The sequence below is a fragment of the Cnephaeus nilssonii genome (assembly GCF_951640355.1).
Source record: "Cnephaeus nilssonii genome assembly, chromosome: 10".
NCBI lineage: Eukaryota > Metazoa > Chordata > Mammalia > Chiroptera > Vespertilionidae > Cnephaeus > Cnephaeus nilssonii.
In genome coordinates, this window is record NC_137081.1 from 40,940,256 (window position 1) to 40,956,879 (window position 16,624).

At 39.0% G+C, this 16,624-nt stretch overlaps 1 protein-coding gene across 1 annotated transcript in view; it reads left to right on the plus strand.

Moving 5' to 3' along the window:
- The window catches only part of PDE11A (phosphodiesterase 11A), a gene marked incomplete at both ends in the record, with an annotated part of 280,406 nt that overhangs the window by 194,192 nt on the left and 69,590 nt on the right, over positions 1 to 16,624 (plus strand). The window contains 3 exons of the mRNA XM_079783142.1: positions 3,531 to 3,677; positions 3,934 to 4,041; positions 15,831 to 15,940. Of these exons, the coding sequence (XP_079639268.1) occupies positions 3,531 to 3,677; positions 3,934 to 4,041; positions 15,831 to 15,940 (365 nt within the window). The remainder of the gene's footprint in view (positions 1 to 3,530; positions 3,678 to 3,933; positions 4,042 to 15,830; positions 15,941 to 16,624) is intronic.

Genomic DNA, 16,624 nt, shown 5'->3' on the forward strand with positions numbered 1-16,624 from the left:
ATCTATCGTGCAAAAATGTGCAGATAGTTAACAATACTGTTCTGTACACTTAAAAATTATTAAAAGAATAAATTTATGTTCTATGTTTTTTACCACAATTAAAACAAAGTTAAGGGAGTTAAGTAACAAATGAAGGGAGAAGAAGATGTCAATTAGAATTATCATTATTATCCTCAGAGAGGCAAGAGAAGATATTGATCCATGAAACAAAATTAGGATACTATTTTAAAAATATTTTTAAAAATTGATTTTGAGAGAGAGGAAGGGAGAGGGAGAGAGAGAGAAACATCAATCGGCTGCTCCTGAACACCCTCAACTGGGGATTGAACCAAAACTTGGGCAAGTGCTTGACTGGGAATTGAACCCGCAACCCTTCAGTGCACAGACAACACCCAACCAGCTGAGCCACACCAGCCAGGAATAGGATGCTATTTTTAAACAATTAAAAAGAAGTATATGGATATGAAAAGAAGAGCCAGGCCAAAGAGGAAATAAAACCAGGCCAAAGATTAAATAAACGGAATTCCTGAAAAATAAGAGGGGAAAGATTTTTTTGATTCATCAAAGAGAGTATTTTACTTTTTTTTTTACTGGAATTAAAGGACTTGACTTTACAGATTAAAGGGTTCAAAAGTACATAGGAATGTAAATGAAAATAAACTCACACCTAGACACATTTTCATGACATTTCAGAACTTTGGAAGCCAAAAAAGAAGAGCCTACAAAAATGGCCCAGGAGCGGGAGTCATTTTCAAAGGATTGGGACACTGAACAAAAGTAACATCTAAAGCTGAAACAGCAGTGCCTTCCAAGTTCTAATGGAATTATTTCCAACCTAGAGATCTATAGCTAGACAAATTATCAATCAATTGTGACCATAATATGAAAACAATCAGACACACACATTTTCCTACCACATACTTTCTCTTGGGAAACTGTTGGAAGATGTCTCACTGTAATGAGTAGAGAAACAAGGAAAAGAGAAAGATGTCGGTTATAGAAATAAAAAAGAGATGGAGACGCCCCTGGAAGTATGGTGGAGGAACACCCTGGGGCAAAAGCTAGGTATCAGGCATAGAAGCCCACCAGTACATATTGCAGAAACTCTGAGTTATGAAGGAAGACGAAAATATCAAGTAGAATTATCATCAACACCATCAGAGAGGTAAGAGAAGATATTGTATCCATGAAACAAAATTAAGATGCTATCAATTTTTTTTTCAGATGAGACTTAGATAATTGTGGAGAGTTTAGGGGGTTGAATTAATGGTAAGTATATAGAAAACTAAGCACAGATTTAAAAAGATAATTATTAACTCTGCAAAATACAAAATGCTGTCAAGGAAAGAAAAAATAATTATAGTAAATTTAATGACTTAGCTATGACTAACTTTTACATAGCTGTGATAATATAACCCTGAATATTTCTCTAAACAAAGTTATTATATTATTACAGGATGGTGCAAAAGTAGGTATACAGTTATTAGTATAGAAAAAATACAATAATTAATAAATAATAATACAAGACTGGACTCTGTTTTGCTTACTCACAACTGTAAACCTACTTTTGACCCACCCTGTATATTGGGAAGTAAGAAGGGTTAGTGTAGAAGATCACAGAGGTTACAGATAAAGTGTTAGACAGCTTACTCTTCATCTTCAATGTTGGGAAGTTAATAAAAATACTTAAAACAAAGTAATTAAAAATCTTGGCTCCAGAGGAGTTTCACAAGTGTGTGTGTGTGTGTGGGGGGGTGTCTAGCTGTGCAGAACTAATTAACTCTTAAATTATGTGCATGTATAACTTTGATTTTAAAATATTTTTAAAGTAAAAAACAAAGTACTGAAATGCTTAGCATAAGGCCAGGAACTTCGAATAAGGACATACACACAGAAATTATTTCTACCACCACCATGTTTGAATTTCACAAGTCTTACCTTTTTAATTCCAAGGAGCTAGATTCTACAAACATGTTAATATATTACAATGATTCACTGAAGGATGAGCTGATTCATTTTTTAATGAAAATAACCAATCTGCAGAATGTAACTTGTCTTGTAATTTATGTATTTGTTCATTGTTCTTTCATGTTGTGCTTGGATTTTAGCCTAGAGATGAAATGCCTGTGGAGGAAGGTGGAGGTGGGAAGAAAGGGCTGATGATATGGTTTCTGGGATGCTTAGAGTCACCAGAGTTGGACTTCATTGCTCAGCCAAACTAGTCCCAGGGCATAAGTTATTCCCTGGGAATTTACACCCAGGGAATAGATTAGAAATATGGAAACAGAATGGTCCCTGATAATCTGAAAACACAGAAATTATTCCCTTACCAAGATGGGCCCAAAAAATATGGTAAACCCAATAAAATCAGAAAAAAAGATTTTTCCCCCACCTTTAAATTTGTGTGGGACAATTGATTGACAGCTGCCTAACATGAGTGTTTTGAAAACAATGAATACAGCTAGCCCTCCATGTTTAGGGGTTTCACATCTGAGGACTAAACCAAGGGCAGATGGAAACTATTGGAACAAAAATGTTATGTTGTTGCTGACTTGTACTATGTAGTTAGGCCTATGATGCTTTTGGGTTTTGTCTGAACTTAACATGTACAAAGTTTTTTCTTGTCATTATCCCCTAAACAATATATCAAGTATTTACATACCATTTGCATTGTATTAGATATTGTAAGTAATCTAGACATGCTTTAAAGTATATGGAGGATGTATGTAAGTTATATGCAAATACTATGCCATTTTATATAAGGGACTTGAGCATCCATGGACTTTGGTACCTATGGGGTTCCTGGAACAAATTCTCCTTAGATACAAAGGGACAACTTTGTATAATCACTATTGTAATTATGTTAAAATTATCAAATGGTTTAGAGATAATGAAGCTAAACCATCTTGCAAATTTATTCCTTCAATGAAGCATATGCCTATACTAACCCTACAAGTATTTGTTTTGTTAAAAAAAACACATTTTGCTAGGCCTCCATATTTAGGGGTTTCACATCAGATGTGCTCTCTGATCCTTTCCATCCTTATGAATATACACAATGCGTGTAACAAAGAGCACGTGCACAGCTACAGGATTTAAGGATACAAAAAACAAGGCAGCGCAGTGTATCCCCATGTCCTTCTCCTGAATGGCAGCAATTAAAATTCACAGCTGCTGGCTGCCCAGATGTTTCTTGCATTTACTGCTCTGTAATATGCATCAGAATATATTGTATGACTGTGGTTTCAGTAAACTAGACAGCTTTGTATTCTAAATTCTGCAGACTAGATCCAGTGTGTATATTTTTTCTTCAGATTAGCTTCCTTTTTACCCTCCCCCTTTCATTTGCTTGGGGCATTTGCAGTTCAGAAACAAAAGACATTTCCAGCTCAGAGTTTAGCTGCATCAGGGTGTAAGTGCAGGTCAGGTCTGATTTATGTGGCCCGTCAGATAAGCAGGAGAGGAGGGCGAGATGCGGGGCTTGGAAAAGCTGGTGAACTTGCCTTGACTTATGTCTTTTGCTTTCGTAGGCAGCCAACATCCCTTTGGTGTCAGAACTTGCCATCGATGACATACATTTTGATGACTTTTCTCTCGACGTTGATGCCATGATCACGGCTGCTCTTCGGATGTTCATGGAGCTGGGGATGGTTCAGAAATTTAAAATCGACTATGAGGTAAGGTGTTCTGTCCTGGGTGAGTCCGGAGTGCACTTGGGACACCATGGCAGCTACTCTGAGCCTCTGGTTTCCCAAATGCAAACTGGAGATGATTCCACTTTCCCTGCACACTTCATAGGATCACCAAAAAAATTACATGAGATATTTGTGAAGGGATCTGAATCGAACAAGATGACTCCGAGGCATCGTTTTGGTAATGGTCCGCCAGACACACATACAACTGCCTGACACAACCTTTCCCTCCCCATTTCAGACACTGTGCCGGTGGCTTTTAACGGTGAGGAAAAATTATCGAATGGTTCTGTACCACAACTGGAGACACGCCTTCAACGTGTGCCAGCTGATGTTTGCGATGTTGACTGTAAGTGTGTTTAGTGACGGTGAAAGTCATCTGTCATTTGTGTGGGCCTCCAGGCCTTCTCCTTCACGTTTCCGTGTCTGTGACACATTGCCGTGTGATTTATTTTACATGGAATTCACCTACCTGGTTATGGGAGGGCATGTTTCACGACAGTGTCTGAGCTTTTACGCTGTGGCATCACTGACGTTTGAAGCAGGTGTAGTCTTGGAATGATTACTGAGCCTCTTCAATGTTTTATCTTAAGAATCTGGTACTTTTTCCAAAAGAAATGCTTGGATTTACAAAGTAATCTTTGTGCAAAGGATACGAGGATGAGTAACTGAACAAAGAGATTACTGGATAAGACTGGCTGGTGGAAAGCCAAAGTAGGGGTGTGTGACCATTACCCACAGGGACACGGAAATCCTGAGAAGGCTGATCTGGGAGAATGGCCAGGGCGGCCCAGGGAAGCCCAGGGAGGAAGGAGAGGGAGTGGATGTTCTCAGGGTGTAGGGGTGCACTAGGCTTGACATCTCTGCTCCAGGGGCTGTAACCCAGTCATGGTGGGCAGTCTTTCTTTATGCAGAAAACTAGGGCAGCTTGCCAGAAGTAAGCCTTGGAATTTAATCTAAAAGCAAATGTTTGTGGCAAAGATTGAAACAAAATTCTCTATTCATCTCCATTTGCTGGCAAGAAATAAGGCTTGTTTTGGCCTGATTTTCAACTTAGACTGTTAAGCTATCATCTAATAAAATGTTTCCTGGCTTAAATTTATTGATTTCTTTAGCCTCACTGTTATATATCATTCCTTTGTATACATACACGTGTGTATGCATGTGTGAACATGTTTAGTATGTAAAATGAAAAGAGAACATGAGTTTTGGATTCACATAACAGAAATCTAAATACCTTACATCTCTGCACCCAGATTAAAACTTCAATCCAAAACAGGGAACTCCAAACGACATACATTTCCCTTCAGTCCGAATGAGCGAAGATTATTCTGTTTCTTCATGAAATTCTCTGCCAATTCAAATTTTACTCATCCTTTAAGGCATTGATCTAATGCCAGTTTTTCCCACGAAGTCTTCCCTTTTCTCCCCAAGCATCCGCCAACAATCACTTATTGCTCTGAGCTATGTCTGCCATGTGTTTTAAGTTACAGTCTCCTGTTCTCCTACAGAGTAGGCTTCTTGAGGCTGAAGAGATAATTTCTTGTTCTTTCAATAACTTTCACTTATTGACTCAGCACCTGTTTATTGAGATCCTCACCAGCACCTTGCACTCTGTCATGCACATGGTAGGTTTTCAAGAAATGCATGTTGGATTGACGAACTCAAATGTGCCGATAGCACAAGAAGATGGGACCAAAATGTCTTCACTTGTACACTCAAGGACTTGTTTTTGGATCCTCAACTGCATAAAGAACAAGAAGACTAGCTTGGAAAAAGTGGACCGGCCCCATCCTCTGTAACTTACACCATGAAGAGCAGTCAGCCTGTCACGTGAGGAAGAAAGATGCTTTGAACTATGAGCCTTAATTGCTCAAGTGCCAATGTCGCTCAAAAATAATAATAATAACCACTTTCACTTTGCTTTTTCATATCTGATCTCAGTGGACAAGGAATAATTTTCTGTGTGCAGAGTTCATATGTCTGGCACATAGAGAGGACATTCAATAAATAAATTATTAACCTGTTCTTTTGGAGAACCTATGGATTTATAGCAAATTCTCAAAATAAAGAAACAGGAACCTTATCAACCAAGGGAAAGGAATGGCTGGCCATGACATTGTGAGTTAGAGATGTCAAAGGTAGAAGCAGACTTTTGTGACAAGCCTTAAAGTAGTTGGGATGGGGAAGCTGGCAAGAGTGGCAGGATCAGGGTGGACACTTAGGAGTAAAAGGAAATGCATACCCTGTTGTAGAGTAAATGTTCCCATAAAATGGACCATCTTGATCCTTTCCAAGAAATTGAAGAAAGCAGAACTCTCAAACTACGTCACCACAATGGTGGTACTCACACTGACAGAATATTCCAAGGGTATAGTTATTTTTGCAAGTCTGCTCAGCAACCTTGAGGAGTATCACTGTTTGAGAAGATTTGGGTTTTGTTTTTGTATTAATGCTAGGCAAACTGAGAGAGCTTGCTATTAAAGTTCTCTTGTGGTCGGGGGGCGGGGTGGGTATTGCAAAATAAAAACATGACTTTGGAAAGAATATGTTGGTCAATGTTATTTTTTTCTCCCTGGAATTGAAAGGAGTAACCACATCTGTAAAAAATATTATTTTCTGCTCATTAAATTTTGCTGAACTTGACTAAGGGTTACAATAGGTTGAAAATGTCAGCTTTGGTTTGTTCCTAACACAAGCAATATCTTCTCCATCTTGACCATGGACAATCTAGTTCATTAGAATTTTTTAACTAATGAAATAATTATATAATTACCAAATGTTACTTGATCACTGAAGAAAAAAAGTTTATTTAATTCATTCATCAATCCTAATTTCTGGAATATGACCTCGATCTATGGCAAAATGATAACCTACTTTTTCCCATGAAAAGACACTCATGAAGAGTATTAGGGTCTTTCACTGTTTTGTTCTCATAAGTGATTCTATTTACATTCTAGTTATATCTTATTCTGTTTCCATGTGTTACGATAGAGCCAAAATCTCTATTAATCTGGAGGGAAATCCAACTACTACTGTACTGGATTCCGTCTGAGTCACAAAGCCAAGAAACATGGTGTATGTGTGCTAAATTTTCCTCTAGATGGCGCTCCAAGGCAAAGTTTCCCAGCCAGTTGGCAGGAAAGTGGGGGAGGAGTGAGGGGTGGCGGGGGGGCGGGGCGCCACACCTTACCAACCTTCCGTGAAAGTGCTTCTTAGAGTACAGGAGACACTGAGGTACACTCCACGCACCCCCCCCCCCTTTTTTTGTTTTAAAAGAGACACCAACAAAGCCAGTCTGTACAAAAGGGCCCCTCCCATCAGAAGAAATCTGCCTCCTTTCTTTCCGAGCTGTTAGCATGAATAATAAGGCATTCTCCCTGTGACCTTACATCTATGGTTGTGTTTTTTAAGCCCATTGTCTCTGGCAACGGGAAAATTCATAGTTGTGTGTCATTGCTGAGCAAATTATGACACTATGTACAACAGCACAAGCAAATGATAAATATACGCACCGGTTTCCTAACCTTTAACCCTAAAATCATTTCAAACACAGAGAATAAACTATTGATTGGGAGAATTATGTTCTGCAAAAGTGTTCCACCTTATGTCTAGGTAACAAAGCAGTTTTGTTCCTTTAGAAATTAAAAAAAAAAAGAACAAACTTCTTTGTTGGAGAGGCAATTTTATATAAAATGGTGGAAATTTAGTTCACTGGAAACCTTGTTAATGACTTATTTATTCCGTGCCTCTGGATTCCAGATTTTTGAAATGAAAGCTTCAACATTATTCTTTTCTTCTAAAGAGATATTTAAATAGCTGAAATTTTCCAACTATTTTTAATTCCTCAGATAAACAGAGTATATAGTACCATTCATAATTTGTGATTAAGACTAGGAATAAAAACCTGCAGGTGAAGAATAATTATATAAATTCTCTTTATTTACAGAGGCTTGTAGAATAGAGATTCCATCAAGCACATGCATAATGAAAGGTAACAAACACACTTCTTATATTCACAGTATAGACCAGATAAAGGAAACAGCCATGCTTTTGTTTGGACTCTGCAAAATAACAGGCATGTAGTGGAGCCAAGGTTGCAGAGACAGTTTTTGGTTTTATAAATGATGTACGAGCGTTGACAGATTTTCCAGAGTCGGGGGGGCGGGGGGCGGGCGGGGGAGAAGGTTTCCTTAAGAGTCAGTGTTCTTTACTATCCCATAAATGTAGTCATTAGCACTTTGGGCCGTGCCCTGCATCCTGGAGGGCTCAACAAAGATGCATTGAATGCGTGGACTTAGTTTGGGGTAATATTATTCAAGGAACCATGTTGCTCAGTGTCCAGTTTTCCCCCCCCAAAAAAACTATAAAATGATGAACAACTATCACTGCTAGAAATCTTGTTCTTTCATCCTATTACACTGAGGTTCAGCTAGGGTTCACACAGAATATTATGATCTTGCAGAATTCACTGAATATGAAAAGAGAAGAGCACATGATCACATTAAAATTTATGGTGGTGCTAGCCGCGTGGCGCTGGTGGGGAATTGCAGTTAAACACTAATAATGACCAAATATCACGGCAAACACACCGACACCCCCTGACATTTCCTGGGGGCTTCCTAAATCTTAAACGTGGAGGTAGCATGTTTAAGTCCATATTGGTGTTGTCAACAAGGTTATTTTCACAGATAAGCCAAGCCGTTTTATTGATAATTCAAACTAGAGAGCAGAAGGGACGTTTAGGGAGAAAAATCCGTCCTATTCGCCAGCTTGAGGAAAATGTGCTGTCTGCTGCCTGCCGTCTGCTGTCTTCAGGGAAGCCCTTGATTTTTGAGGTGGCAAATTTCTTCTGAAAGATCTCAAAAACACAATAGGAACTCTTTTCCCCAAGAAGAAGAGAACCAGTTGAATTTTAAACTGAAATATTTTTTATCAATAACCAGAATCCTAATTTCAACAGAAAAATAATTGCTTTTAGATTATAACATTGAAAAGTACAAAAAGAGCTACAAGTTTTGTTCTGTAACAGACTGTAATAAAGTAAAAAAAACACAAGTCATATTTGTAATCATGAAACATCATTTTACATTGCATTTCCCTACTAATAATACAATAATAATACAATAAAATCTGTATGTTAGAAAAATCAATTCTTTAATCTTCATGTAAGAAAGATTGATTTCCAGTATAACTTCCAAAATGGCAAATTTTTAATTTTACAAAGGAGTGATTTTTAATGTTTTTGCAGAATATCAGCACAGGGCATTATAAATTAACTATGGAGCTAATCTATTTGAATACATTGTTTAAATTATACTTAAGACTCTTGCTTCTTAATCTTATAAGAAGGTTTCTATTTTTATTCTCTCTGGCCACATAATCAGAGCTCCAATCAAGCACTCCATGCTTCTAGCTGACATTCCTTTATCCACATTTATTTTATAAAAAGAAAAAGGCAAAGCCACACATAATTAAGAACCTGGTGTGCTAATAACCAAACATACAATTGGGCAGAAGGATAATCCAATCCATTTCCTCACACAAGAGAGTAACCTCCATAACTCACTTTAAGCGCTGCCATTCATGAGTTATGGGTCATTCCCTTTCTAGTGAAAATAAATTCTCCCGCACCGTCAGCCAGGGCTGAGTATTTTTCTTAGGACATGTAAATTGTAAAACCGTATGAACATAACCATGCCCGGCGTTTGGGGAAAAGGCTAAGCTCTTACTCATGGACATGGGCTTGTAAGGAAATGTATGTGGTTTGGGGACTGGGGCTGCCTAGTTACAATATAGCATTTTTGATTAAAGTGAATTTATTCTTGAGATTTTTATGGTGTTGGTAAACTGCTTAATCTGTCACTTTGTGTTTTATGACGCCAGCCGAATCCTCCAGGTCAGGGAGACTCGCAGCAGAGCCAGGGTCGTTTATCACAGCCTCCATTTCCACGGTTTATGACTCAGTAGTGGCACCTTCTTGGGGCTGAAACCTGGCACCTGAGGGTGTCCAGCTGGGAGCTTTAAAAAGTTTTAATTTTTTAAGAGTTTCATGTTTAATTTTGGCTGAAGGGTGGCTAGTAAAAATTTGGGGAAGGTTAGAAGAGGTCTCATATTCTTGAACTTCATCAACCTGGCCTCCAGTGTCTCTGGGAGGGGGTTGCCCCTCGGCACCATTAATGCTGACCACGCGATCTGCTTCATTTTCTGTTCTCACCAACCACAGGTTAGACTATATATCCAATTCACTAGTAATTTATCATAAAATATAAACTATATTTCTAAACATGAACAAAATATGCCATCTTTGTTCTCAAAAAATCATACAGTACATATATTCTTAGTGTTGAAAGTTAAATCCTTACTATCTAGTATGCATTTTTTTTTTTTTTTGGTTTCTTTTTGAAATACAGTAGGTGTGCTATATATATAGAGCTATGTTTATTGTATTATCTAAATTGAAATAGAAGCCTTTTTTTTTACATCTTGTTAAGATATTTATATTTTCCTTATACCATTTGTATATCTTTTTGCGCCTTTTATCAAAATGTAAGAGGAGAGATATATTAAATGGTTTTTATTTAACCCCATCAGGACTTCTTGAGAATGAAATAAAGCATATTGATAGATGCCAAAGGTTTGCTTTGAAATACTCCAGCAAACAAACAAACACAAAATGATGCATGTGAAAATATAGATGAAACAAGACTGGCTAAACATGGATTCCTATTGAAGTTAGGTAATGAATGCATGGAGGTTCATTATCAGATTCTATTTTGTGTATGCTTTTGACTTTCCAAAATGAATAATTTTTAAAAAGCTATGTAACTAATAGGTTAAAACTAGATCCAAACCCAACTAGTAACTAATAGGTTAAAAATTAAGTCATGGAAATGGTTTAAAAATAACTAAATAAAACTGATTAAAATCAATCTAATTTTTTAATTCGTGCATCATTTACTCAACACATATAATTATACCGACACACCATTAAGTTTTGCAGCCTTGCTATTCTGAGATTTATATGGGCAAGCATTTGCAATATGATTTGAGAGACAAGATATATCCAAAGTATAACTTAGGTTTTATGATTTGGTAGTGAGTGCCTTGAGAAGGTTCTGGTTGTAAAACAAAGTATTTAAGTGTAGACTGTAGAGTCCTTCCAACTCTGAGCTTAGTAAGAAAAGGATCATTGTAGACTTCCATCAATATTTAATAAATATCAAATCAAGATTTGACTACAGAAAGAAAAGCAAATTTGACAAAACGATCCCACTCCTGTGGATAATTAGATGAAGTACAACTGCTCTGTATTGTATAGTATCCTCTGGTGAAGGAGACGTGTAAACATGGTGCTGGATGGTGGTCCCCTAACACCTGGAAAGGTTCCGGTCTTTGGGCCACAAAATGAGGTAGCAGTACCTATTTTTTTAGCTTAGCAGATGTAAATATTGGCAGATAAACATTACTGTAAACATCAAGGGGACATGACCATTCAAACTAGATGCTGCGGTCTGTACAGAGGGTTTTATTCACAGGAGAGGATTGTGGTTGGGAACACCTGCTCTTGTCTCCCTTGTGCTTTCATCACACGCCATCTCTGGTTGGCAAAGAGAGGATCCTTTTTTGAAAAGAAGATAGGCTATAGCATCAAGCAGCATCAAATTATTTGTAAGCATTCTTGGTAAGCAATTGAAATCTGCTTCCACCCTAAACTTGATCAAGTCCTCTGCCTAAAATCATTGCTTTGGAGCATATTGAATAGACTGATACCCACCAGCCTGCCCTAGGATTTGCATGTTGAGAGGTGGCCATTCCATCCTGAAGCCAATAAAATAGAATCCTAAAAAGAAGCATTCTGGGCCAGCTGTAAATGTCCATGGAGCCAAAACATGTGTCTTAACAATGCTCTCACCATTCTGATCCACTCACAACTGGGGTAGTGATTGAAGGAGGTCTTTTCATAGAACTTTCACTGACAGACACCTCATGTAAAGGACGGTTAGCAGAGCAGGGCCAGCCATCAACATTGCAATTCGGGGCATTTGTTAGAAGGCACCAGCACTTTGTATGTGGCATTTACATGAAACCCTCAAAGAGCACTCTTTGGCTAAAGTAAATTTAATTTTAATAATATACCAAACAAAGGCCCTAGACAGTGACTCTGCAATATTGCACGTTAGAACTTAAGGAATATCAGAAATTAAATGGAAATGCTGCCTTTCAGCCCTAAGCTCACACTTCCAACTTGAAGTTGTCTATAGATTGGTTGGGACATGATGACAGATTAGGGACACGGTACACAGATTCGTCTAGAGGAGGCCCTTCCTTGAGAAACCATGTTTTTCAAACCCCTAGGAATTGTCTGAGCTGTACTCTTTTCTCTTCTGCAGAAGAAAGAAATGGCCGAAGGGAGAAGAAAGACTCTACAAACACCTATCATGTGCCTTCGCCGGTTTTGCTCAGGGGTTAGAGCCCGAGGACTGAAGGGCCGAGGGTTTGATTTCAGTCAAGGGAATGTACCTTGGTTGCAGGCTCGATCCCCAGCCCTGGTCAGGGCGAGTGCAGGAAGCAACCAATTGATGTGTCTCTCTCATATTTTTCTCTGGCCATGATATTCCTGTTCACTAGGGTAGTACAGGATCAGCTTTGAAATAGGGCACTTTCTATCTGGTTCAAATTTTATGTTGACCAAATGACAGGAAAATACTGGGTAGCCCAGGGGACCCTGTGAACCAATCTTACTGTTCGGGTCCTTTGGAGTCTCAGTGGGTATGTGCTGTAGTGGCTGGGGGTGGGGTTATCCCAGTTTACATTTTAGCCAAACAGAGGACTGTTGGAGGCCTTCTCAGAGGGTGCTCACAGACTTCTCCGGAGAGGATGATGTGGGAATTAGGTCAACATGTCTTGAATGTCTCTTTACCTAGGTATATTGTATTCACTGCTTTACATCTCTGATAATGGACCATGAGGGAACACAGGTGAGAAGACAGATTAAAATAAATAATAATTAGACCAGGAACAGAAAAGATATATTATTTGAAAATAAAAGACTAAAATAGAGGCGAGCATAGAATAAATGCATTCAAATTTCCTGCTGCCCCACCACTATAAATTTTATATCTTTTTAATTTTTTTGTAATTTTTCAATTACAGTAGACATTCACTATTATATTAGTTTTAGGTGTACAGCATACTACACCTAAACATTTAGACATTTATATAGCTTACAAAGCAGTCCCCCAGTAAGTCTAGTACCCACCTAGCACCGTACATATTTATTACAATATTATCGACTATATTCCCTCTTCTGTACTTTACATCCCCCTGACTACTTTGTAACTTCCAATTTGTACTTCTTAATCTCTTCACCCTTTTCACCCAGCCCCCAACCCTCCTCTCATCTGGAAACCATCAGTTTGTTCCATGTAACTATGAGTTTGTTTCTGTTTTATTTATTTATTTATTTTGTTTTATAGATTCCACTCTGTTCTCTTTTGAAAGTATATTGTCTCTAGCAGGCGGTTTATTTTTCTCCTCAATGTAAGTGTAGGTCGGAAGGGATAGGACTAGAAAGAAGATGGATGAGGGCAGGGGAGGAGCAAACAGACACTTACTGGCAGGTGGACACTTTTTAGGCCTGACGACTCTCAGAAACCATTTACCAGGCAGCTCTAAATCACAGTCAAGAGATAGGTGCTGCTTCAGTAACTCAGGTATCACGGTCGAGAGAGGCAAATATGTTTTGTGTAACTGGGTGTGTGCTGTTTCTCAGGGTTTCTTTATTTTGAGGATCATCCAGAGGTGGGTTCCACGGTTTTGAACACTACAAAAATCATAGAATACTTTCTAGGAAGAGGGTCCATGGCTCTCATCAAATTCTCAAAAGTATCCATAATACAAGTAGTTTAAGAACTTGATGCTGGATTTTCAGGAAGGGACAAGGGTGGGAAGGAAGATGTTCTTCATAGAAGAACATTAGAGTAAAATATATTCTATCACATTATATAATGGGTGATAACCGATAGCTTAAAAATAATTTGGGATTTTGATATTGAGTCTATTAGATGACATTTAACTTAAATTTCCTAAATTTCTAGTCAAATTACCTTAGTTTAACATTATCCCATCCCTATTCTTACTGTTTTAAAGCATCAGCTAGTTCTAATCAATAGCATTTTCAATGGTAAAATATTTCTAAATTTCTGTGCCATTTCATTGTTTACAGTACCAGTTTCTATGTAGCTTCTCACCTTTGTGAGAAGTATCATGAATAGTATTTCATACTTGGTAGACTTTCAGGTTTTATTTAGTATTAGCAAGATCCAAACCCAACTAAACTGACTTACAGTTTCAAGATGACAGATACAGATATTCATGTCCCATTTTCCTGTCAAAAATCACCCCCAAATAACAGAGAGAAGAAGAAACAAACATAAATTCCACATGTCATGGAACCTTAATAAATGAAGGTAGGAAATGGAGGGAGGGTGGTTCATAGCTTATCAGAGAAGAGGAAAGTCCAACCCAGGTGCCTTCAAGGTGAGTGGGTAGAGGAAGGGGTACACATGAGAAAGAATAACCCCCAGAAGCGACCAGAGCTCAGGAACTGGAGGTATCAGATACCACAGAAATGGGATGTGAGGGCGATGAAAGCTCTGCGTCCCCAAGTCCCCATCCCCTCTCCATGTAGTCAGAGGGTTCCTCTCTTCCCTCACCTATTCAGGAAACCAGAGTGTTTGCTGGAGAAACTGAACCCCAGATGTGGGGACACCAGCAACAGAAAAGTTAGGCTGAGATACACCCTGAAAATAAGAAAATTAAGTGAAAGTCTATATCCTCAAAGGTGAGAAGCTACCTTCTCTTTTCTCAGAATGCCAAACCTGTGTTTATGCCATTTCCAAACAAGAGACTGAAAAGTCCGGAGGAAATGAACTTAGATATGGACACATGGGGATCTCAGCCAAAAGCCAGCTGTCCATCTGCTCGCCCCCTGATAGGGGCCCAGCAATCTGCAGACCCCCTCCTCACACACTGGTGTGTGCTGAACTCTGCATGCTTTACTCATGTGTGTGAACTACCAGGCACTTGAGGAAACCACTAAACAGAGAAAAAGAGCTCAGAGGAAACAGGCAATCAGGGAGCAGAGAGGATTTCAGAGAAATAATTCATATCCTCAAAAAATAAAAGATGATAATGCATCCATGAGAGAAGAATAGAATGCTATTAGAATAGAAACAGAGACAAAAAATGATTATAGATGAAAAATATTATTACTCATAGAAAGTAAGAGAGATAAAGTCAAGGTGGGCAATGGGGGAAAAAAAGACAAAACAAGGAAATCAATACAAGAAGTCCAGTGTCCAACCAACTGGAGTTCCAGTCAAACAGGACAGAAAACAATAGTGAAGAGAAAATTATTAAGAAAATTATAAACAAGAATGTCGTACTGAAGAAATCACCCCACACCTATGCACTATACAAGCAAGCTGCAGAGGATAATAAAGAATTCCAACGATACTCCAGCTGATCCTCAATCTGGTTGCCTAATCAAGACATGCACTGCCTTATTATCTGTATGAATGTAATCTGTCCGCCAAGCTAATATGAATGAAGGCACCTACAGAGTAACATCTAGAATATCATCATGTAACCATTTCAGCACTTCTAAGTTGCTTCTTTTAATACTAAGGGGTGGAAGTGTTTTCTTTTGCAGGTTTTCATTTGCGTGGCATCTGGTGGATATAACATTCAGTTCTAAATTCACAGCCCCCTCTCCCCTACCACGAGATGCTCGTCATTGAAATGTAGAATCACAGAACACATTTTGCTCTGGGCCTTTGTCAAACCGTCGCTGTATCTGGATAGTGCAGCCTCTTCTCTAAAAGGGGAACACAATGGTCTGAACTTTGTTCTGGCAGGCCAGCATGGGGCAGCTTGACAGGGAGCTAATCCATCACTGTGGGGTCAAGGCCGCGCAAGTGGCCACCCAACTCACTACCGTCTAAGGGGGTGGCAGTTAATCATTTCCTTAACTGATGTGGGTATGAAAACAGAGCTGATTATTGCCGGACAGACGAACCTTATCCATCCTCCCTGCCCTGGGCAGTGACTGTTGCCATTTTCTCTTCTTCCCAGACCGCTGGGTTTCAAGAGATTCTGACCGAGGTGGAAATTCTCGCGGTGATTGTGGGATGCCTGTGTCATGACCTCGACCACAGGGGAACCAACAATGCCTTCCAAGCTAAGTAAGTGTTCTAATTGTTGTTATTTTAATGCATTTGCCTTTCTGTTCAGAGCCAAAGGTGACCAGTGCTAAAGAGTAAAGCATTAATTTCTGGTATCTGAGGCCAAGGCCACGCAGGCTTGGGCTCGTGTGCCAAGGGGCCCATCCATCTTTATAATTCCCTATTCTTCTTTTAATTGCAAATTTGCCCTTCATGTCATGCTTGTTGATTTGGTCTGTCTCCCTTGAGCTCAGTCAGATAACAAAGCAGATTTTAAAGGGCCTATTCCACCCCCCACCCTCCCAGAATATTTGTTTTCATGGCATTTGTAAGCCTTTTGGACTTGCTACACTAAAATGTGGTTTTGAGACTATTAAGAGAAAATTGGGCTTAAGAAATTTTAAACTTTATGAGGCAAAATAGCTCTTCCTTCCCCAGTAGAACCTCTTCCAGGTGTTTTTTAAGTGGGATAGCATATAAACTGCAGGGGAAAAGCAACACCAGAGGAATAAGGCCTCTGCTCCTCCCTCAGAAAGGTGGGAAACAAACAAAGAGATTGCATCCATACTGGGAATGTGAACGCACATAATGTGCACAGGACAGAATAATCTGTCCTTAAGCAACTTGGACTGGTCCAGATAGCTGTGGCTTTGCGGCTCACACAGTGGTCAAGGCCACAGAATACGGGTGCTGGAAATAAGACCC